The 24,691-nt window shown below is 35.5% G+C and overlaps 2 protein-coding genes across 5 annotated transcripts; both read left to right on the top strand.

The window, feature by feature from the left end:
* Positions 1-963: 963 nt before the first annotated feature.
* LOC103996803 (protein STRUBBELIG-RECEPTOR FAMILY 3) lies at positions 964-10,217 on the top strand. Its single transcript, XM_018818124.2, has 19 exons — positions 964-1,285; positions 1,372-1,444; positions 2,033-2,181; positions 3,531-3,660; positions 3,738-3,809; positions 4,044-4,109; positions 4,213-4,284; positions 4,375-4,446; positions 4,533-4,604; positions 4,683-4,748; positions 5,874-5,939; positions 6,193-6,557; positions 6,641-6,697; positions 6,772-7,055; positions 7,517-7,785; positions 7,872-8,010; positions 8,769-8,908; positions 9,026-9,182; positions 9,850-10,217. Exons 1-19 carry the CDS (start codon positions 1,270-1,272, stop codon positions 9,946-9,948), a joined length of 2,364 nt encoding a protein of 787 aa, XP_018673669.2. The 5' UTR covers positions 964-1,269; the 3' UTR covers positions 9,949-10,217.
* Positions 9,953-24,369, top strand: LOC135592398 (secretory carrier-associated membrane protein 2-like). 4 transcript variants are annotated; one of them, XM_065081820.1, is made up of 14 exons: positions 9,953-10,094; positions 10,242-10,301; positions 12,039-12,101; positions 12,250-12,366; positions 13,766-13,828; positions 17,379-17,412; positions 17,559-17,681; positions 20,519-20,581; positions 20,682-20,775; positions 20,903-20,948; positions 21,044-21,111; positions 23,086-23,134; positions 23,581-23,646; positions 24,009-24,369. In XM_065081820.1, the coding sequence occupies exons 3-14, from the start codon at positions 12,096-12,098 to the stop codon at positions 24,093-24,095; spliced, it is 816 nt and encodes a 271-aa protein (XP_064937892.1). In that variant the 5' UTR covers positions 9,953-10,094; positions 10,242-10,301; positions 12,039-12,095; the 3' UTR covers positions 24,096-24,369. The 4 variants fall into 4 exon arrangements, with proteins under 4 accessions (XP_064937892.1, XP_064937890.1, XP_064937893.1 ...); XM_065081818.1 differs by having other exon boundaries at positions 9,973-10,062; positions 10,242-11,022; XM_065081821.1 differs by having other exon boundaries at positions 9,984-10,062.
* Positions 24,370-24,691: the final 322 nt, after the last annotated feature.

Below are 24,691 nucleotides of genomic sequence, written 5' to 3'. Positions count from 1 at the left end.
GATCTTCTTATTTAGGAATATCTAGAAAAAAATTACAGCGACAAGCGATAAAGATCATGAGAATTTTGAGGTAAAATATGTAAATAATATTTATATTATTATTATTAATATTATTGATGATAACTTGATCGCACTTAATTGAGATAAGTCAAAAAAAAATTATTTGGTTAAATGTTCTACAACCATGTTATATTCGAAGTGAAAGTTGTCAAGGTTGAGGATGAAAATGACGAGACTTGGTAAAATATTTGAACATATTAAAATAATTATTTAATTAATTTAGAAAAATTAATATAAAAATAAAGTCTTATTGCCTCTTATATCATTCATTAACTTAATAATTTTATGAATAATATAATAATTCAAGTTGAAAAAGATTTAATATCTTATACTACTAGAAAGAAGAATAAACGTTAGAACACGAACGATAATATATTAATTACTTAGGGTCGACTTTCTGACAAAATGGATCCTATCATAATAGATATACTTAAAAATATTAAGTAAAATTATTTTTAAAAATAAAAAAAAGAAAGAAGGGATCGACGATTGTTTTTCGGTTTTGAAAAATGATAAATCCTTATAGAAAAGCTATATTTAGATTCTTCTTTTTATTATTTATATTTGTTTCGAAAAGGAGGATCATTTTAATTTATTAACTATTTTACTAGCAACATATAAAGAATCAAATTCAACCAAGACAAGAAAAGAAATGCAAGAAATTGACTGTATGGGATGATAGGATCAAGAAAAAAACATCATCCGAGAGATTGAAGGCGAAGCCTCACTCAATGAGAAACACACACAAAGTTCGTTCATTAGTCACTGGCAAAAGGATCACAACTACTACTATTTATTTCTTTATTTATTATTCTGGCAGTCAAAGAGACTTCTCTTCAGACCTCAGGGGATAAACGTCCACTTCGCTCGGCCGCAACTACGACAGTGTGAGTCTTATCCGAACGAATCTCCCACGAAAGCAATCAACCCTTCCGGTACAAGTAATGCTTTAATAATGGTACAGATTCACGAGGGCATGCTACTATAACATCAGATTACCCAAACGAACTATGCTTGATATGTACTACAATCATATAATTTAATGTCGAATAGAATTGGTCGGATTTATAGTGCTGGTTCGAGTGTTATGATCATGTAAGAAGCGAATCCAGAACTTGATATAGGTTTAGTGGTACTACACTTGCGTAATTTTTGCTAGATTTCGTCTTCGTCTGGGTGGAGCTGCGGCGGTGGTGTGCACTCCGTGCTATGGCACTTGCTCTTTGTCTGTGTCTCCCCTTTTCTCTCCGCCTTTCTTTCTTTCTTTCTGTTCCCTACTTTTTACCCGTTGCGATCTAAGTGGAATCTTAGCATCCAAGGCTTGGCGCGGGCGGCAGCTGCGAGGGGAGCTTCGGTGTGGTATTGGATTGCAAGATCTGTTGGGGTATCTGACCTCTCTGCTCCTTTCTGAATCTTGCGATTTTTCACTTTGTACTCGGAAATGACGCATTTGCTGCTTCCTGTGGTGATTTCTTGTAAAATGATTGGTCTTTTTCTTTTAGGTTGCTGCATTTTTGGTGCTTCTCGCCGCGTATAGTTTGTTCAGCAGCAAAAAGATTTCAGTTTTCTGTTCTTTTTTCGTTTTGCTCGTTTGTTCCTCACATCTTTTTTAGCAAATTTGAGATACTTCTGTAGCTACCTGCGATCCTCGGAGGGATTTCCTAAGAACACGCTTCCTCTTTCAGTACATGTGTAATTTGATTTTGCGGTTCGTATAGGACGGACTTTCTGATTTCCATTTCCAAGAACTTGAAATTTTAGTTCTTTTTCGCATTTAGCGTACTCGTAACTAAAAAATAGCAGTAGATGTGCAGGTATTCAAACAACGCAAAGTTATGCCAGTGAAAAGTTAGCTTCTTCACTTTTTATTTGTTTAAATCGGTAATATAGAGCATCTTAGGTGGGCATGGAAGGAAGTGTGCACGTAATGTGTATTCTATAATCATCTTTTCCTTATTTTTCTTCATCTCAGCAGGATTGTCAGTTTGCTGCTTCAGAAGAGAGATACCATCATGCTATTTGCTCGGGTGCATCGTTTGAATTTAAGACTCTTCTTGTGGGTTGGCTTGATGTTGATTCTGGGATTGCCATATTGCTGTGCATACACTAACGAACTAGATGGTACGCCAAGTTGTTTTATATGCATCTGAACACATTGATTCCTGAAACTTGAAAACTGGCTCCTATTCAACTCATGATAAATTGCTTTGCAAGTTCTGTCTCTTTATTTGACATATAAATCATGTTTTATAACCTTTTCAAGCATATATGCTATTATACGCCTACAATGCTTAGCAGCACACTTTCAGAAATTATTAATGTTGTTCCCCTACGATGGTGTCAAGTATCAATTAGAAAATATATAGATAGATGTCCATCTTCCATCTTCACGCAACAAATTAATCTGCTATTCTCATTTTGAAGCTAAATACTGAAGATCTACAGGTAAGGAATGTGGGGAAATATGATCAAGTGATTCAGGAACCAAATGTCGATGTTTTTTTCACTGGAAACCGAAAAGTTCATCATTGATCATACATTCTCACTTGACATTTTTAGGCCTATACCAGTTGGTCACACAAAAAATGACTTTTCAAAAGGTAAGGAGCTTTGTTATGAGTGAAGGTGGTGATCGAAAAATGGCCATGGTGGCTGCAATGTAGGTTTGCAGTAGCAAGTGCCACCATACTACAGATCGTGTATTATGGCTATTCGTCTGATCATTTCTACAAATGGGTGCTAGTATGCGATAAAACACCTGACTTCAGTTGGAATCAACTGAACCTGGCAGATCCAAGTGGCAATCTGCTGATTCTTGATGATTCCAGCTGATTTGTCATTTGTGAAGAAGAAGAAGCGTGAGAACGGGCAATCACCACAAATCTATCATAGTTGAAAAAAAAAAAAAGAAAACAAGAAGATTAACTGATTAAGAAAACTGGAAGAGAAATACCTCTGTGGCTGCTGCTGCTGTTGTCACTGATATATCAGTGCCACTGCATCTATCAATCCCATGCTGCTGCTGCTATAGTCCCACATTGATATGAACGGGCATTGATATTTAGATGATCATCTTCACATTCATCAATATGTATCTATTTTCTTTTACATGTGGCTGAAATTAAAGGATTTGGCTCCCATTCTGTCATTTGTTTTTCTTTTGAGGTTTTTCTTTTCTTTTTACTACTTTAATTTTTATTTACATTCTTATTTGACTTTCTTCTTTGTTGTGATACCGTTAATGTGTTCAAAGCGGTACATCACAATAAATACTTATCATACTTAATTGTCATCTAAAAACTGCATTAGGAAACTTCTACAGTAGAAATTATGTTTTTTGGCTCTTGTTTTGGGAAAAGAACTTTGGAGCTTCATTTTACGTAGGTGACAAATGTTTTATATATGCAGAATGTCACTATTTGCCTATTCAGCTTATAGTTAATATTTGCACAAAAATGGTTTTCTCTTAGTTTCTGCTATAAATAGCTTTTATGCTGCCTTGGGTTCACCTCCTCTTCCTGGATGGGTTCCGAGTGGAGGAGACCCCTGCATGGAGGGCTGGCAAGGTGTCCAATGTGTTGACTCAAATATAACTGGAATGTACGGTAATTTCCTCCTAACTTATCCTATTGAAGTAATCACTATTTGTTCTCATCTAAATGGTCTGATTTTGTTAGAGTTATAAATGGCGCAAATCTTGGGGGGCAACTGGGTGATGGATTAGGCAATTTTTCGTCAATAACGACAATGTAAGTGATACTTCATTGAAATTCATTCTTCTGTTGACATGAGCACAATGCTATTTTTTGTACTGCCATATTGTTGCTACAACAAACAACAGCCTGTAATGTTGTCATCTTGTTTCTCTATTCTCCAAATTGAGCTGTTCATTTCAGAAAGCTCCTTTAGCATTATAATCCCCCCTTCTAATGCCATCATCAGGAACTCGTGGATTGATCTTTGTCTGCTATTTTATGTTGTAGAGATTTGAGTAACAACAATATTGGCAGTGGCATACCAGAAAATCTGCCTCTTACGTTGCAGAAATTGTATGTTTTAAACAGATTAAAGTATATTCTAGGTTTCGTTCTTTCTGATCTCACTATGTTACTAATGTTGAGTAAAGCTGTATTGTTTCCTTCTCTGGGGCAGCTTTCTTTCAGCTAACCAGTTCGCAGGAAGCATTCCAAGTTCTTTATCAAAGTTAACACTTCTGACTGACATGTAATTTCTTGCTTATTTTGCTTAAGGGAACCTGCATTTTATCTTAGTTGATAGATATATCTTACATTTTCTGATCTTTGTAATTGACAGGTCAGTTAATAATAATCATTTGACTGGAGATTTGCCAGATGCTTTTAGTTCTCTTACTGGACTAATAAATTTGTAAGTTAGACTTTCTACTTTAATAATCTTCTTTCTGCTTGTCATTCAATATTCTTGATAATTGTTATGCCAAAACATTCACACAGGGATCTTTCTGTCAACAACATAAGTGGCCAGTTGCCACCTTCAATGGGAAGCTTGTCATCTTTAACTACATTGTAAGTGTCAGCTGCTTATATATCTGATAATTTTGCTATTTTTTTAGCGTGGTATTAGCTTAATAACTTGTTTTGCAGGCATGTGCAAAATAATCAGCTTTCTGGGATCCTTGATGTGTTGGAAGATCTTCCTCTCAAGAATTTGTATTTTTCCAAATAGACCTCTAACGTTTTTTTCACCTTTATTTTTTCACTACATATTCTTAATTGTTTTTTAGTCAATTTGAATTAAATCCAGGGTCTGCCGTACCGAGCCATACCGCCCGGTACGGGCGGTACGTACCGGTCTGACAGGTTGTCGGTACGCGGACCGATTGTTACCGGTCCGAGAGTATTGTAGCACTATAGCAGTGCTACAGTACTCGGTACACCTGGGTGTACCGCTCGATATACCGTACCGTACCGGTACCGAGCCCAGGTCGAAATACCGGTACGGTACGGTATTGTGAACCTTGATTAAATCTATTACTTTAATTCAAAAATGGAAGTAAATATTGGCTTAATGTTTACTGTGAAGAGGTTAAAAGATCATACGAAACCGTTGGCCTAAATGGTGATATTGATAAGGTCTTAAGTATCACTCTGATATCGGCTTGGTAAGCTATTGAACTATTCTGGTGCCAATATATTGGGCAATATATGAACTTGTTTCACTCGGTATCATTAGAAAAAGAAGATAAAAAGTTTAAAAGTGAATGGTATTATACTTAAATCAAGCTATAATTTTTTATAACAGTACATCATCGGGCCAGCAAATACCTGTCAGTCTTCAGTATTCTGACCAGTATTTAGCCTCGGTTGGGTAGGACTCTCACGTTGTGTAACATAAGTAGACTAAGCTTATTTAGTTAATCGTTTATGTGTTGAGTTTTAGTTCCTAAGCTGTCAGATGAGTTCTCTCTCTCTCTCTCTCTCTCTCTCTCTCACTTGCTCGCTTTTTCTCTTGCTGGACCATATAGGTCAGTATTAATTCTTTTTTTATCTTTTCGGTGATACCTGGTTGTAGAGATCAGTTTGCCAGCCAGTATATGTATACTGTACAAGTCTAACAAGTTGTGAGTCATTTCTTTGCTCACTAGTCCTCTTGACATGAATGCTAATTAAACAAGCTTTGTCTTTTAGTGCTTGTGTTAAACTTGAATGAACAAGTGTGAAGTTTTGTTGCCTATGCTTCCGAGTAAGAGGACATAGGACTCTGTCAAAGCTGCCTGTGTTGAGATGCATTAAGGTTCACAGTTTTTAAACATGTTTCTTGATCTGGCTTAACAGGAACATAGAGAACAATCTGTTTTCTGGACCTGTCCCAGAGAAGTTGCTGAATATTCCAAATTTCAAGTAAGCATCTCATACTGATTGAATTCTCTCATTTTGCGCATACATTATGTTTTAAAGTGGGAAACATTAGGTCTTGAGTTACAGGGCTAATTTACTATAAATATCAGTCAAACTTTCTTGTTGTTTTTTCACTCAATCTCAATATTGAATTGGTAGAAGATATGTATACATGTACACATAAGTCACACACATACACACACACTGATATATACACAATGAAAGTCTACTACTAACTTGTTGAACTGCTGCACAGAAAGGATGGAAACCCGTTTAATACCTCCATCACACCATCATCAGCGCCACGTCAATCTCCACCACAATCTTCTCCTTCAGGGTCTCCTATACCTGATACCATGCATACAAACTCTTCAGATGGTCCATCCAGTCAAGAAAGTCCCCACAAACTGTCAACCGTAAAAATCGTTGGATATGTCGTTGTCGCTGTGTTTCTAGTTATTGTCATTGTATTGATGGTAATATTTTGCTTATCAAAATACCAAGAGAGGAAATCAAAGCATGATGAATTGTTCAGAAGCCAGGTTGGAAGAACAGAAATGGGATACAAAAAGCCTAGAAGCGAAGAACATTTTGCAGAGACAAAAAACGAAGTTCCAGAAGGTAAGATTAATGCATCTAAGATATTTTATCTTCAGGCTGTATTACTTTCTTTTTCTGTACAATCTAGAAATGGTTGTTTATAGCTGCAAAGAAGGGCCACAGAGAAAGAAAGGAATATGTAACTGATATGGTAATGACAGGTATATTCCATTCTGCTTGGTGGTCTTGTTACTAGTTTATGTAATTATGACTATTGTCTTCCGTCCTGTACCAGTTGTGAAGGACTCTGAAAAGAAGAAGGAACACATAATTGATATGAATGAGACAGCTGATATTGTTATGCCACAGTCCCCTGTGGAAAATGTTACTGTAACTCCGATTGTCCTCAGAAAAAATGTTGTGGGCCATTCTCCAGAGATGATGAACACCACACCAACTTCTGTGAGATCCTTTTCTGTTGGAGATCTTCAACAATACACAGACAATTTTAGTGAAGAAAATCTGATCAGAGATGATAGATTGGGCAAAGCATACCTTGCACAATCTTCTGATGGAAAGGTATGCCGTTAATCTTTGTGCCTATAACATGAGAAGAACATTCTGTTTCGTTTTTTTTTATTCAAATGTCTATTCAGCTTTCGGGCCATGAAATATTAAAATGTCTGTGCAGTTTGCTACTTTGTGTAGCTGTCTAGATGATGTTGACAACACAATCATAGACCACCAATATTAATGAAAATTGCATTCAACATTACACTTAGTTTTTCTAGTTTATTAAGTTGATGACCTGATGCTTTAAGAGGAAGAAGCTTTCCAGGTTGGCTTATTCACACCTATGTTGTGTTGTTTAAATTTTACACCCGATTTTTGGAAAATCTTTGTTGTCCATATTCACTATTTTTTATTATGTCAAAATAGTAACATCCCTGACACTTGCTGTAAGCATGTACTTAAATTGTATTCTTCAGCACTTTCTGAAAAGATTGTCCACTGATACTTTTACTAATCCTGCTGTGCAGCTATTGGAAGTCATGAAGCTTGACAATGTGAACTCAAGAGTACCTGCTGATGACTTTCTGGAGCTAGTATTAGCTGTCTCTGAACTGAGGCATCCTAACATTCTTGAGCTTGTGGGGTATTGTGCGGAGTTTGACCAGCGTTTATTTGTATATAGATACTTCAGTCAGAAGACCTTACATGACATACTTCATGTTGGAGATGATCTCAACAGTAGACTATCTTGGACTGCCCGCCTTGAAGTGGCCCTTGGAGCTGCAAAAGCCTTAGAGTAAGTAGAATATTTTTCCATCGTAGATGTGTGGTATAAGAAATATAGATTTTTGGACTGAGAAAGTTCACCTATTGTTGTGCTAGGTATCTGCATGAGAATTGTCAACCATCATTTGTGCATCAGAATTTTGGACCTGCCAATCTTCTCCTTAATGATGAGCTTGCTGTATGTGTTACTGAATGTGGCTTGTCTTCTCTAATGTCAACCAACTCTGTTATGCAGGTAATTCCAGTTAGTTGCATATTACAGACAGCCATACTTCAAAATTAAGGCTTAAATCAGTGAGTAATAGAAATTTGATCGTTACATACCTGTACTAGTCCGTAATGGTCGAATTTTGATCGAAATCAATCAAGGGCCTAGATTGAACTGGTTCCAACGGTGAATTTGATCGTCGGATCCATTTGAATGCCTATTTAACCTCATTCCTCCCCCCTATTTTATCCTATTCCAGTCTCATATCTTCTAATACTCTTTCTCACTCAATCACTCTCTCGTTCTAAAAAATTCTCACTCTTGTTCAATATCAATGGAAGAATCGTTCGGAACGTGCTGCAAAGTTATTAATCAACATCCGAAAAAGATAAATCCACTATCGCTTCCTTATTTGGATATATTTTATTGAAATAGAACTAAATGCTTTGGATATATTTTATTGAAATAAAACTAAATTTGCATTTAGTTCTAATTAAAATACACTAATTTAGATTTTGTCCTAATTTTCATGTATTTTCGGAGATTTTCTGGGCATTTTTTGGGACTGTCGGCACATTCTAGCGCATCGCGTATCGGTACATTGGTATAGACCGATGTAATGGACCGACCAAAGACCGGAACAGCCAGTCGGCATGAAATTGCAGTCCTTGACACAAACCATTTTAATTATTGCACCTTTTAGTTTTTTTCATAAGACTATAAAGGGATCCAACCCACTCCTTGCTTTCCTATAGGACTAACTGTTGGTGCTATTTTCATATCAGTTGTCAGGCCGAATGCGTGCAATGTACAATTATGAAGCCCCTGAAGTAAATGAATCTGGGAAATTTACTGATAGAAGTGACGTTTACAGCTTTGGGGTTGTCATGCTAGAACTTCTTACCGGACGGAAACCTTATGACAGGTAAAAGAACTTATTTGCATGCCTACTGATTGACTTTCTTTAATTGTTCTCTTTCCTGTCTTCCTTCATGTGATACAGGGAATTGTCTGTAATCTGTTTTCTTACCATAACTTGCAGTGCCCGCCCTCATTCTGAACAACATCTTGTCAGATGGGCTAGTTCTCAGCTATATGATATCAATGCTTTATCAAAAATGGTGGATCCTTTAATATCTGGAAGTTATCCTGAGAAATCATTGTCCTGCTTTGCTGATATTATAAGCCGTTGCATTCAGGTACCTCTTTGCTCGACTATGCACCTGCAATTTTGAAGTTATCGTACCATTGGGTTTTCTTTTCTTACGCTATAGTCGTTTATAATCAGTAAACATGCTTCCATTCCCTAGACAATATCATAAATCAGCTTTTACTTCTTTTTGGGCATGCAATCAGTAACAAAAACACATTTTCTGATCTCAACATAGATCTGGCACTCGAAGTTTGGAATCAATTGTCTATATTCTTTTCCTTTCATCACTGCGGTCACAACAATATAGTATTGAAACATTGTATTATTTTCTGCGCCTTCATTATTGCATTAGCTTGTTTTAGTATTTACTCCTAGGTTGATTCTGATGTTTCAGATGTTGCACTTTGATTTGTTTCTGAGAACACCAAATTCCAAGATGATGACCAAATACTTCCTGCAACAATCACATAGCATCTTTATGTAGAAAAACACATCCCTAATAAATGGTTCTTGAATTTGGACAAATTTGTACAAGTTCAAAGCACATATGGTTTAGAAATGGTAAAATTTCATGTTAATTCAAGCAAATCTGCAGCTGCTGGCACATGATTTACATGCTTTTCAAATGAAAGTATTACTTTAAGCATTCCAACTCATGTTTGTACTTCCAAGAGGCAAAATAAAATGTTCTAACATGAGATTTTATTCTGCAGCAAGAGCCAGAATTTAGGCCACCAATCTCTGAGGTTGTTCACGACCTCATTCGCATGGTAAATGATGTGAAACATGCAACAAATGATGACCATGTCTAATCTGCAAGAGGAAGTTTGTTCTGCAAGTAGGACGTGAATGCCGGAGCTAAATAATGTGCAGCACCAAATTGCTGCTTCCTGAACATGGTTTCTTGTAATCCTTTTGCCTATGCGGTGATGATCTCAACCCATGAGAAAGAATGGTGGTTGGCTTCTTATTGTTGATCCATCATCTGACACATTTAGCTTACTTTGTCATTGTTTTAAGTTTTAACATTAACACGAACACATCATCGTACTTTTTATGGTATGAAACAGAATTTTTCTCACCTTGTTTCCTTTTCAATCTTCAGAATACTGAAGGATGAAGCTATGTTCCATTTCACCACCACTTGGAGAAGTTAGCGTCAGAGGTAGGAAACTGTGAAGGCACATTTGTCTGCTTAACTTTATATTGCATTATGCCATGGATTTGGGATTCAGTCACTTGATTGCTTCTATCTCACTTTTCTTAATGTGGATATTAGTTTTTGCAGCCTTAGACCTTAAACCGTTTGTAATATTTGAGCCGCCATTGGTGGCACAGACATTTGCAAGATTGCATCGCTTACATCCCACATAGATTTATCAGTCTACGATATCAATATCTAAGCATGTGTTTGGGTTGGAAGGCAAACTGGTAGGATAAAACTATCAGCTGAGATCTACAGTTTGATGATCACATTGCATTCTAAATTGTTATCGGATCCGTCTATTAAATGGCCAACCTGAAATCAACAGCGTGGTCCATTTATTGGCCTCTCAAAAATGATTCAGGAGGCATGAATCGAACCGTTGGCGGTTTGGTCTCCGCTTGGATCTGCTCCACGTAATGAATGAACCACACACAACCAGAGTCGTGGTCGAGTCGGAACGTCGGTTAGGTCTCCAAGGAAGTATCCTACGTGGCTAACCATAACCCCGTCCTTAGCCCAAACGAACTGCCACACGCCACCCGCGGAAGGCTTTCTGTCACATCCAAGAAATCTGAATCGATCTCTTTGTTGGTGGGAGGGGAAGGGCGCTTTCATTGTCATGGCGGGGCGTTACGACAGAAACCCTTTCGACGAGGAGGAAGATGTTAATCCTTTCGCGGTACTAATTGACTTCTTCCCTCTCTTCCCTTCTTTCGTCACTCTACTCTGTCCTCCTTCCTTTTGCCGTAGATCCAATGTCACCCGGTTAGCTTCGGGTTCTTGTGGCAAACATAACTAAACGAAAGAAATCCGCCCGATGAAGATTTGCGGCACCCGGGAGATCCGAGATTTTAGGGTTCTTATTCCTGAATGTCGTTCGATATGCTTGACATTGTGGATCTTTGAAAACCGAGGAAATCGTTATGTGGGCTTTCTTTTGCATCGGCGACGTGGAGTCTCCTGTCGTACCTTCTCGTTTGCTTTGGGACCTACGGAACGGAAAATTATGTTTGTTTGGTATTTTGGTGTCCTTGTCCTATTTAATATGTCGAACTAGATGGCTAAGGTGCTGGACATAAGAACTTTGATTACGAAACCCACATAAGTAAGATCATGTGAACTAGACGACATCTTAATGAAATTTCCCTGAAAAAAAAAGGCAACGTTGTGAAATACTATAATGTTTTAATTCATGTAGTATAATAGTTGCTAACTTGTTGTCTTTGATTACCTGATGATTTATATTAACCCCTATACTAATTTGTAGAAAGAATCATTCCCCAGAGTAGAATTTTCTTTATTGAATAATTGACAAAAACATTCAATGTGAAGGTGATAGTACCCAGATAGAGGGCTTTTTTCCTTAAAATCATACGAGAGCATTAAGCGTTCTTAAGGAATCATACTTCTATATTCCCATGATTTGACTTGTTTAATCTTGGTATCAGCAAACAGATCTGTGAGTTTATTCTTATTGATAGAGATACAACTAGCCTAGAAGTGATCCTTGGTGCCACCTTGTTGTTGTTCTTTTTTGACCAAGGTGTCAAGGATTCAAATAATTGGTACAACCTTTCTGCATGTGGATGATTAAGACTGTAAATTTTATCCTTCTGAGATGCTACATTGGCAGGAGCTTTGTGTACTGACCTTTTCTTTACATATATTGATGCTGCCTAGAAATTTGTGTTGCAGGATCCTGGTGTTCGTGGAAAAGCAGCTGGATCAAATTATGGTGGAGGGTCATTTTACATGACAGTAAGTTTTTTTTGCTGAACATGTGGATTATTTGTACTAGACAAATCAAGACCTAGATTCTAAATAGGTTGTATTTGTTATCTGCTTGTATATATAATTTACTAGATGTCCATTCTAATTAATAAATTCCCATATATGAATATTCCAGAACCCTGGAAATGTCCCTCCCGCTTCCAAGCCTAGACTTTCACCCCTTCCTCCAGAGCCTGCTGATTTTCACAATGATCGTGGTGCAACAGTTGATATTCCTCTTGATACAGAAAAGGTATGCTAGTGTAATCTTGGTGACTTTGACTGAACTTGTGGTTATAGGATTTCTTTATTTTGGTTTCATGATTGAAACAGATCTGTTATATATCTGAGAAACTGATGCATGCATATGCATTTACATAGGAAGATGAAGTCATAGAGTTAGGAAGGGTTACAGAAAACGGAAGCTATAAGAGGAAGAAAAACTCACCCAAGGTAGAAGTTAACTAGGCACTTCACTAACACTAAGAAATACAAGTTTTATATACAAAAACAACTTTACTAGCTAGCTATCTAGAAAACATGAGTTATTATTTATGAACAATCATTTCACTACAATCGCTCTATCTTAGCCTATACAAGTCCTCATTTTTAATATTTTATGTGTGGAATAAGTTGGGCCTCCTAAATCAATTGGCTTTACTTGATTGGAGGTTTCATTTTGGCCTTGGTCACCTTTTGTAGTCTCTGGACACAAGGATTAAGAGTTCTGGACACATTTTTGGACTCCCAAAAATTCTGAGAAGTTACCATAAACATCTAGCCAAAATAAACTCTTTTATTATGTTCTCTATAAGACTAGAGAGAAATTGTGGGCAACCCAGTAAAATAAAAGAAGATCTTTACCTAAACGTGGGAAAATAAAAACTTCTACCATAGTACTCAAAGAGCAACTTGAACTTCAGATCTTCTCATTCTGCTTGCTTTCGTTGTTCTTCACTTGAAGCATAGGCAAAATTTTCGGTAAATGGATTCCCTGCCTGGACAATTTTGCAGGTAATACCATGTTGTTTAGGTGTCACCATCGGTAACCCCTAATGAATTTACATGTTGCCACAGCCATCATTATTGTTTTTTGGTGGTGATACATTTTATATATTGGTAGGTTAGATGTGAATGCTTTCAGATAGTCTTCTTTCTTTCTCTATTTAGAGGTGAATGCTTTCAGATAATCTTTTTTCTTTCTTCTTTATATGTTGTATTTTTTTCCTTTTTATTTTTAATTTGTTCAGACTGGCACGCTTGTGTTAAGCTAGGTTTGTTGTTTCTGGCATCATACCTTTCTCATTTGGAATGCTGCAAACTAAACCCATAATCAGGATGCTATATTAATAGTAAGTTAGACCAATCAATAGAGATGTTTTAGTACCATAGGCCATAAACAAGAAGTTGCACCTCTTGCAATACCAGCTGAATGCACTAATAACAAAAAATATTTGAAGTATGACCCAGCTCTTAAAGGACTTTGCTAGGGGGCAACGGCCTTAATCAACTAGTGGTTCTACACATGTTTAATATTTACACCTATGGCTTGATCATTTCTTTTTAATTAATAAATTATATAGATTCTGATGTTCTACCTTCTTCATATGTGTAAAATTTGCTCTCTCTTGAGTTCCATTTTTGTCACATAGGACTTAAAGAAAAAGGAGAAAGAACTTCAAGCAAAGGAAGCTGAATTAAATAGGAGGGAAAAGGTATGCATTTGAATCAAATACTGAAAAGTTAATTCTTACATGTAATATTGATGTACTCAAATACTGAAAAGCAAAGGAAGCTGAACTTTATTTGTGGTTCTTCTATGATGTACTCTTAACATTTTGTAAGTGTTTATTGTGTGGCTTATAACTAACTAAAGATAATGATATATTATTGTGGATGATCATATTTAGATATTTTGATGACCAGGAATGGGTTCAGGGGGTTTTGATGACCATAATAGTTTTTCAACCCTTGAATCCTCCTCATTCCCCAGATCGAAACATGGTTTGGGACCTTAATCACCTTATCATCAATTTATATCTTTGACCTTGGTCATTCTTTTTTTTACACATTGAGGAAGGATGTGCAGGAACCATAGTGCAGTGACAAAGTCAATAATTAACACATTGCATAAACTATTATTAATAAGAATTACCTATACCATGTGCAGGAACCATAGTACAGTGGTTAGTTCTACTGTTCCAGCACTGCAGTTAATTCTACTATACCATGTGTAGGTACGCCGGAATGGATTGGACCCTGAAACCTTGGAATACTAGGCTAAACAAGCTTTGATTGCTCCGAAGCCTTAAGAGCTATCAGATGTTCAAGTGTCACAGTGTGCTTTATTCTTACTGAACAGACCTTAAATGAATATGAATAGGTTTGTTGACCAGCTGCTGAGGTGGGGATTTTTATCAATTTTTGTCAGACAAAAATTCATCATGCTGTGAGTTCTCGATGGTGATTTTGAGGCTGTATGGACCACCAGAAGATTCTTCATATAAATTAACACAACAGTTATGACTTAGGATATTGTGTTTGACATTTGAAAATAAGCTATAATGACATAAAACGCAACAATTTAAGATACAAATTGAAGAACATTTTATTAATTTAAAACAACAAAACAAATACTCATTTGATAAGGTTTGTTGGAAAACATGGACATGTCATGTGACAAAGTTCAAAAGAGTTATGGAATAAGACCACATTGAATCGAATCATGATGGCACATCCTTGTAATTCAAAGAAGTTATTATGAGGGACTGTAAGTCTGCAAGAAGTTCAATCATAGTTAAATATCCTTTAATACAGCCTAATATTTAGATGGAGATTATCAGTCACTTGGAGTACATTCATTAAGAAATTAATGAAACATAATTTTGCATGCTTCTTGTGTGAATTAAACAGAATGAAAATTTAATATCCAGATTGTTTAAGATTCATAAACTTTTTACTATATAGCAGCTATGGTATGTGTTTGGTATGCATTTTATGTTTGTTAAAATATTGACATATTGAAGTGTGCATAAAAAGCTATTTTCTTACAATAAATAATTTTCATTCATTATATTAAATAACGTACAAAACATTCTCACTTGGACTCGTACATGAGACCTTATCAATTGTGCAACAGCACTTACTAATGGAATGTCTCAATAGAGGCAAAAAATCTAAACATGTGAAGTATCATTTTTAGATTATGTGAAAGATAGATATGTTGTCTTGAACATTAGTTGCGGATTGGTCAAACTACATAGGATAACTTCTTGAAGTGACAACATATGCAATCCTTTATTATTATTTACACACACTATATTGATTGTTCTTGGAATCTTTACTAGTTCTAATGGTTATAAAATACATCTTTGATACATAAAAGGATTTGATACTTATACATGCCTTTATAATGAGTCTCTTTGTCATGAACCCAGCAATTTATCCCATATTTCCCATGTCAAGATGACTTGACTCAAGTCCTAGTGCGGGATATGAGCCCAACTCGGTTGATATTGGTTCGGAACAAAATCTGTCTTGCCTCAGCTTGAATTGGTCAATTCTGCCCATCAAGCCATTTCTGGCAGACCTGCCATTAGTTAGAAGAGGAGCAGCAGCAGTCCAGTGGAGGAAAAAAAGACAACAAAAGACAGAGGGAGGAGGAAGAGAAAAGGATGAGGATAATATCCACCGTCATACACTCTCATCCTGCTTTGTTACTCTGTGCCAGCCACTTGCCACTGCTTCCCACTACCATTGTCCATTGTGGTGAAGAGATTTTATTATGAAGAGAGGGGAGAAGAGAAGAGCAAGAGAAGAAATAAGAGTGGGAAAAAGGAGAAGGGTAGAGGAGAGAAAAGAGAATAAATTTTGGAATTAGCAACCTGTTTTTTACTTTAATATTTTTTAAAAATTAGTTAAGATATCATCATATCCTTATAATATAACCTAATATTTGGATAGGGATCATGAACAAACATGACAGATTTACGAAATGAGACAGCAAGAAGGCAAATCATGATTGCATGTCCTTTTAATACCAACTTCATAGTTGGATTGGATCATGAACCATTAGAAATTTATGAAACTTTATTTTGTGTGATTCTCGCGTGAACAGAACGGAACTATAAAATAGAGATTTCTATCATTCCTAAGATTTTTAGCATATGGAAGCTGAGATTTATTTTTATTTATGCTTTGAGTTTGTTTTAAGTCTTGATATTAGAATGTATGTATGAAAACCTAAATTTCTGAAGTGTTGGTTGCTGACTATGCAAAAGATAGATGCTTTGCCCATTATATTTTACATAAGTAGCTGAAAGAGCAAAAAGATTGTACATTTAAAAATGTTAACTTATGCAATTTATTAAGTATTATCACAGACCCCATTTTGGTGGGAATCTCATGCACTATGTTTGTCCTTTCAATTATCGTAGGTTTCAAATACCTGTCAGACCAATATGTATTGATTGGTAAATATAGGACCATGGACCATTACTGAAACTTATATATTGGTATTGATTGGAATTCAATTTATATTTTCTTTTAATACCACCCAATATACTAGTACCATATTGGTTTATCTAAGTGTCAAAACTGGTATTGGACTGAGATTTATAACCTCGATCTTTATTGATTGAAGTGATCATGAAATACAGTTTTGATAGTTAATAGGATTTTGAGTTTTTTAAATGTGTCCATTATTAGTACTAGGGAACCTATAATAAAAGTCTTGACTTACCAAGACCTGTAAAGTCAGTAAATATCATCTTTGGAATTACAAATATTTACTAATTTCATAGGTGCTTGATTTCTGTGCTCCTACAGCAGCTTGTTTCCAAGACAGATATAAGCAAAAATACCATAAAGTATTGATTTCAATCAAAGTCATCAGTTGGTGTGTGGCAAAATCCATGTCATTGTTATCTGATTATAAATATTTTCTGCATTTCTGTATGCTGTTTGAGTAAATTTATGCTTGCACTTGCGTCACTATTGACATTTGGTATGGTTATGCTATTTCTCATTGCCTTATAGAATAATATATTTCGTATACCTATTTCATGTCAGAGATAACATTTTACAATCCTCTTTTAGAGCAGTCCTAAGAATAAGCACCTTATTTGATAAGTTTCTTGTTTATATTGCCACACAAAATAACCTGTAAAAGTCATGCATTTACATGTCAATTTTCTAGTTACTACAATTTGTTGTCAATTAGTTGAGATGTTTTGATACACCATTTGATCTGTATCTGTCATTTAGGAAATCAAACGAAGGGAAGAGGCTGCAGCCCGTGGTAAAATCTATTAGTTCTATTGATTAATCAGAATGACTATTCATCTTAATTGTTCTTATTTAAAGAGGCACCTAATTTTCTTTGAGAAACTAAAGCACATTTATCTCTACAACTTTTGTGCTTCATTAACTTTTCTGCTTTTGCAGCCGGTATTATTATTGAGGACAAAAATTGGCCACCCTTTTTTCCTATTATTCATCATGATATTGTGAATGAGATACCTGTCCACTTGCAAAGATTGCAGTACTTCGCATTTGCATCTTTGATAGGTACGCCGTGGTTTATTATGACTTCTTGTTCTTTGTCTTTCTGTTTTCAGGCATTAAGATAAATGACAATACTTCTAAAAACAATTATTATGTACTTTTCCTGTTGTTTTGACATAATTTCTGTGTCAAATCAACAGTGCCATAGATGCATAGATGCAATATGCGGCATGAGACTTGGATATGCTTCAAGGCTAACTGCACCAGTGGCATTATTGGCATAGATGCAATATGCGGCATGAGACTTGGATATCCTTTATGGCTATGTTATTAGGGGGAGGCTTACATCACAGTATAAGTAGAGATTATTAACATGATGTTTTGGCTTATCAGCTTAAAGCAGTTAACACTTGTCTCATAGTTAAATTGAGTCATGCTTTAGACCAGCTCCTTTTTTCAGACTACACATGTTGCAGTGCTTCGGTGCTACAGATGATTCACTAGTCCAATTGATCTAGGAATGAGTCGTACTCTAATTTAGCCCAACCCCATTTTGACTCGTATTTCAATTTAACTCAATCGGAGTTTGAGGCAAACTCTAAATCAATCCCAATCTGGCCGAACCAAGCTTAATCTCAAATCTAAATTCAATAAATTTGATCGCGTTCCAAGACTATACCGAAATTGAATGGTCGGATTTACATAATGCGTTGCAAGACAAATAATTTTATTAGTAAAAATATTTTAAATATTAAAAAATTATGAATTAAATTACACTGAATATGAATTTACTTGCATTATGGATGTCTTGGTTTATATAAACTTCAGTCTTGCGATCAATGATTTGTAAGTACCAATTGACCTTAAAATAATTTGTGAATGCTTTCTTAATCTCCTATCTTGCTGTTATCAACATATGTCTAAGATATGACATTTCGGGATGCTTGTCCATATCAACCCTACGGAGGACAACATAAAGTGGTTCTACTCCAATTATAATTTTCATTCACGGTATCCCAAAATATAGAAGAAAGAATAATCTTTTTCACCTTTTTTCTGTCTTTCGATCTCGAATACCTAGAATCGAATCATTCCTGTGAGGTGACCATTGCTTTGAGACCTTGCCTCTTTTGTTGTTTTGACTTTAAGGTACTGAAATTTATAGCAAATCGAGTGACTCCAGGTTGGAGTATCTCACCATTTGTATACTTTTATATCAAATAGTGGACCCAATAATTATAAACTTTGTTATCGACTGTGCCCGAGCTACACACTTGCTAACTTATGATAGCTTGCTAATATCCTTCAGCATTAGATCCACATAATGAGCTACATATGGAATCTAAAACAATATTATTATTTTTTCATTAATTGTAAACTAGTCTTCTTGAAATTGGCTTCATTGCCGGTGACTATTTAGACAATGTATTATGGTCTGATCTCCTCTACTACGTTGTCTATTAGGTTTTCAATATAGTTTGTATTTTAAATCTTGTCGGAAGCATTACTTGACTTATGTAAAACCATCTATCTGTTGTAATACACAAGAAAATTGATGATGCTTATTCTTGTTGGCCTTGTCCAAGTGTCACACATCAGTGTCACCCCATATCTGTCCCACTATCTTTTAAAGGATTTGGTCCAATCCTTCAGTTCTGTCACCTCCTCATCTAAATACACATCGTGAATCTCCTTTAGTGTTGGAGGTTGGATCCTCATGCTTGCCTTTTGAAGAGAGGAGATCATGCTCTAAAAATATGGACCTTGGGTCATGTTTGTTGGAATCTTGTGGAAGTTGAACCATTTTGTAATTGTCTTCTCAATATTCCGTTTCTTTTCTTTTGTATATGCACCATGTATTAGTCGAAATCCGACCGTTACCGATCAATACAGGTCGGTAATGGTTGGATTTCGTCCGTTCCGATTGGTATAGACCCCATATCAACCTATACAAGGTCATGTAACGTGTATCACCCGATATGGGGTGGTCCGTGGATCGGTCCCTTGTTCAATTAGTATATGTCGCCCATACCAAGAGGTACACCATGGTACGACGAACCTTGTCTTTTGTGTAACATCTAGGTTACACCCACATGAGATGTGGGTGGAGAGTTTAGTCGGTTTATAAGATTAGATAAGTTAACTAATTTTAACTTGAATTGAATCATTTTAGGCCAAGCCTATGATGTTAATGGAATGATACCAGATGGCCCTAGTATTGAGTATGATGAGGGGCTCAAGTTTGATAGGAGCACCCGTGGATGGGGCAACAAGCTTTAAATGAGATGGACTGTAATGTTACAATTTAGTCTCTTGGATTTTTTTTTTTTTTTGCTGCTGCAGCTATTTTTGAACTATCTTATCTTCATTAGTACTTAAATCTTTCATTTAAATTTTGGTCAGTTGGTTTTAATTTTTGAACTCTATAATTTTTTACTTAAATCATTCATTTAAATTTTGGTCAGTTGGTTTTAATTTTTGAACTCTATAATTATTAGAATGCTTGCTTTTGGTTCAGAAAATGTAAATAATTGCACATATAATTATTTTCTTTGCCTGCATGAGTAGGTGCATTATCAGCTTTTTCTGGATGACCTGATTGATATAGTGGATGAACATAGAGGAGAGGGAAGGGGAATACTAGCAAATTTGATTATTCCTGTGGTTGAACATGCAGTTTGATTTCTATGTTTGGACATTTTATGAAGCAAAACGTGTGAATTTTTCACAAGATGCATAATCTATGTTATAATTCAAAGGCCTTATTAAACAAATTAAAAAAGGTGGCAATTTTTAAGTTTATGTATAGTACTTGTAAATTTGATGAAAATTGTTCTTTAAATTTTAGATTATGGTGAAAGTAAAATATTATAATCTTTTGCAACTTGGACATGCTGCAGGTTTGACCGCATGCCTATTTTGGAATATTGTAGCAACTACAGCAGCTTGGATTAAGGGAGACGGTACTGCAAAAAAAATGTTCTCATCCGATGAGTATATGTTCTAGATATTGTCCGAGTATTGTAGTGAATATTACAATGAAGATCAATCTTTGTTTTCCAGGTGTAAAGATCTGGTTCCTTGCCATCATTTACTTTATTTCTGGAGTTCCAGGAGCATATGTCTTGTGGTATCGACCTCTTTATCGTGCCATGAGGTACTATATATATATACATATATATTTTTATTTATTTATATCTAATTGTTGGTTCTGATAAGCATTTAATTTCACTGGAGTTAAATGATCTTGTACACTGATGTGGCATTTGGCAATATATCTGCAGGACTGATAGTGCTTTGAACTATGGATGGTTTTTCCTGTTTTACCTGGTATGTTTATTTTATGTTTTTAGATTTCATGGTGATTCTTCATATTTTTCCAGTGAAGAAACATTGAATGGCTCACTGATCCTTACTGTTTGCAGCTTCACATTGGCTTTGTCGTCTATTCAGCTGTGGCTCCTCCACTCATTTTCCATGGAAAATCTTTGACGTAAAGTTTTGTTTTTGGCATGATACTAACAAAGAGGAAGAAAATTTCCTCTTGGAAGGCACTTTAAATCCAATTTTGCTGTTAATTATTTTTCTGAATTAGTTTTCTTGTGTTTTCTTATTAGTTTTTCTTCTATCTTCAAGTTTACTTCTTCGCAACCATAGTTTCTAAGCTCTTGCCTTTGCGTTGTACTCTTTTTACATCAGTTCTCAATTATTACATGCTGCATTAATTTTCCACACCAAAGCCTAGATTTGGATGACCATGTCATTTACAATATTTCATGTCCTTTTAATCCTGGAAATCCTTAGTAAAAGAATATATTTTTTATCTACTTCTACTTGATATGATCCTACTTCCAACGTTTTATTTATTATCTTTAATATTCTCTTTATTGGGAATATAAATATTTCTTTAAACAAGAAGCTGCAATTGCAACAGTCACCCACGATAGATCCATGTTGGCCATGGTGCCAAGACAAGTATAAAGGTCTAGAATAGTGCAATTCTACAACTTAGTATTCTCAAGGATGTGCTCTATCTAGCAAAAGGCAACAAATATGATCCAATTCAAAGGTTTTAAGCAAGTTAAGCCTATGTTGCGTCATTAGCTTATTAAGTATCAAATTAGATTTAAGGGTGCTTTTTTAATTTTTGGTTTTTTTCATTTATTTTTTAAGATTAGGTGAGAGATTCAATAATTGAAGCTCTTTTAGTGAGGAAAGAATTATCATGTTATCTAATTTTTGAAATCTTGAGGGCTCAGCAGACAGGAGCTACTCTTCTCAGCAATGAACTCAGAGAGGCATCTCCTCAAGCTGCCTTTCTCCAAACATCGACTGTATAAATTGTATATTAGTCCAGTAAAATTACTCCTTTGCTACACTTCTCAGCAATGGACTCAGAGAGGCATCTCCTCAAGCTGCCTTTCTCCAAACATTGACTGCATAAATGGTATATTAGTCCAGTAAATTTACTCCTTTGCTAACCTGATGACCAAGGTTCTACTCATAAAAATAGTATCGATGTTCACAAACATAAGGCTGCATATGTTGATCTTCCTAAGACCCCAATTTGGTGGGAGCCTCATCCACTGGGACCACCTATTTCCTGTTAGGAAAAAAGTTTTTGTAGTTATAGGATCTCTTTAGATTTATTGAATTTAGTTTCTTAGAAAGGAACTAAACCTAATGAATGTCTCAGATGATGCAAAATATCCTAATATCTGATTGGATACATCAATATATGGTTAATGGATTAAGAGTTTCTTTTTAAAGAATGCATAGAGTAAATAGATGTTGTTAAGTCAAACTTGGTTGGGAACAAATAAGAAAGGACATGATGGTTAATCAGTGACATATCCTTGACAAAGCTAAATTGTCAGAAGGGATCCATGTAGTTGATACTGTCATTGTCAAATTCTAGATGTGGTCCCTAACATGCCTAATGAAATTGGTGATATGAATTGGTCCTATGACACTTTTGTTCCGAAGGTTCGAGTGGAGTTAAGAAATTGTAAACTGGTCTGATCATAGGAAGGGCCTATCGTACTCTCTTGAAACTGTTCTTTAAGCTATACCATTTTGGTTTCCTGATAACAATTGATAGCATGGTTGGATAGGTGATTAGGAAAGTTTTGGCTGAGAATTGGCTAATGTTTGACCTTTTATGTTTTGGCTGAGTATGCATGTGTAACCTTAATGTCTGATGGTTTTAAGCAGAACATGTTGTATAATTTTGATCTTTCCCGTACCAAAGTCTATTACAAAATTTAGAAGAAAAATATGAAAGTTGCCAAAGCTCCCCCATTGAAGATCTTTTGGCGATGATGAATATTTTAACAGATCAAAGTAACTTCATTTTGTCAGTAGATGTTGAAATACTGTAAATATTGGATTTGCAAGTTTTACGGCAGAAGCTCATTGTGCGTTTCTTTTCATTTTATGACTTATTAATATTGCTTTTCTGTTGCAGAGGTATTCTGCCAGCTGTAGATCTTATCAGCGAAGATGTTTTGGTTGGGGTAAGATGTAGATAAATTAAAGATGTACAACTCAAGGCCTTCTCATTAATTATTATTATGCCATTACAATATTGCTTAAAGTAGCTTGTAAATAATGGAGTTGGCAAAAATTTAGGAAAGGCTGTTGCCAGCTCCATGGTCATGATCATCGAAGAATCACTCTTTTGCCAGTCATGCATAGGTTGCTATCTTTGTAGCGTGACATGGTGCAAAAAAGCACTTCATGTTTGTAATTGTGATAAGTGCTGTATGCAATAAAATGAAATATTATTCACTCATTTTAGCTTGTTTGAATTGAATTTTCATAGTTGATTTATATGTTTCTTGGTTGAAATGGTAAAGAAAGCTGTTATAAATGATTGTTAAGATTCTGTAAGGAATATCTCTCTTCACCGCCACCGATTTCTAATGCAACCTTATCTAACTCTCGATGATTTTACTTGTAGATCTTCTATTTAGTCGGATTTGGATTGTTCTGCATTGAATCCCTGCTCAGTATCTGGGTTATGCAGGTTTGTTTACATACCCTTGAAAATTCATTTGTTGATGATCTCTTAAGTTTAAATTATGTGTTCTATTATTACTGCAGTAAGTCAAAAAGGAAAACATAATATGAATAATTTATACGGTGACCTAATTGATCACCATACTTGTCTTTGAATCTTGAAAATATAATACATATTGTTTGCACAAGCCTTCATGGGAGAATATACCATTTTTTAAAGAAATTAATATGTTCCTTCACCTCAATTTGAACTTTGAGAAAAGAAACTTGTCGTTTCCATGGTTTGGGAATATTCTCATTCGTGTACAGTTCACTTTTTTATCTTCCTATGTGTTCTCACCGATGATCCTTGCATCCTTCTACTTGCAGCAAATATACATGTATTTCCGGGGGAGCGGGAAAGCTGCAGAATTAAAGCATGAGGCAGCTCGTGGTGCTCTGAGGGCTGCAATGTGATTTACATATACATCACTGGTCGCCAAAAGACTAAATAGGATATACGATGGAATCAGCACCAAAAATATTGCAGTAATGCTTTCTTTGTTTCTTCTGTCATTGAATTATCTGACAGTTGACGTTTGGATGTCACAGTGTTCGTCCATGTGAGGGTGTTATTTGAAGCTTCTTTGTAGCCGTATTGGCTGCTTGTGTCTCGTATGCTCTTTTTGTTTTGTGCTGTTGTGCTATAGAACAACTACTTTCGTAATAGTCGCGGACAGAATTGAGTTCATGCGTCTGCTATTCGTTCATTTATTAAGTTTTTGATTGGCGATGACTCTTTTAAAAGTGTGTTGTCGCTTGGCATGATCAAAATGAATTGCAAGATCTACCAGATCTAATTTTTGACACTTACTGGACTTATATTGTGCATTGATGTAAATCAAATATACATACAAAAGAACGAGATACAGTTACGGAACTTGCTACTGCAAGTTTGATCATAAGTTTCTGATGATCATATCTCATATATAAATACATGTAACTCAAAAATGTTTACATTAGGAAAAATTGAGAACAAATATTTTTCTTTAAAAAAATAAATTTTATCTTTT

Source organism: Musa acuminata, chromosome BXJ1-9, assembly GCF_036884655.1.
Source record: "Musa acuminata AAA Group cultivar baxijiao chromosome BXJ1-9, Cavendish_Baxijiao_AAA, whole genome shotgun sequence".
NCBI lineage: Eukaryota > Viridiplantae > Streptophyta > Magnoliopsida > Zingiberales > Musaceae > Musa > Musa acuminata.
The sequence above is the reverse complement of the archived record's forward strand: the minus strand, read 5'-3'. Positions and strand labels throughout refer to the sequence as shown.

What these genes read in the sequence shown, in the direction of transcription:
- LOC103996803 (XM_018818124.2), top strand. An exon ending in GACTCAAATATAACTGGAAT is followed by an intron (nt 3,661 to 3,737) that starts GTACGGTAATTT and finishes TGATTTTGTTAG; the next exon opens with AGTTATAAATGGCGCAAATC. An exon ending in CTTACTGGACTAATAAATTT is followed by an intron (nt 4,447 to 4,532) that starts GTAAGTTAGACT and finishes ACATTCACACAG; the next exon opens with GGATCTTTCTGTCAACAACA.
- LOC135592398 (XM_065081818.1), top strand. Translation starts at nt 10,963, where the DNA reads ATGGCGGGGCGTTACGACAGAAACCCTTTCGACGAGGAGGAAGATGTT. An exon ending in AATTAAATAGGAGGGAAAAG is followed by an intron (nt 13,829 to 17,378) that starts GTATGCATTTGA and finishes TCTGTCATTTAG; the next exon opens with GAAATCAAACGAAGGGAAGA. An exon ending in GGAAGAGGCTGCAGCCCGTG is followed by an intron (nt 17,413 to 17,558) that starts GTAAAATCTATT and finishes CTGCTTTTGCAG; the next exon opens with CCGGTATTATTATTGAGGAC.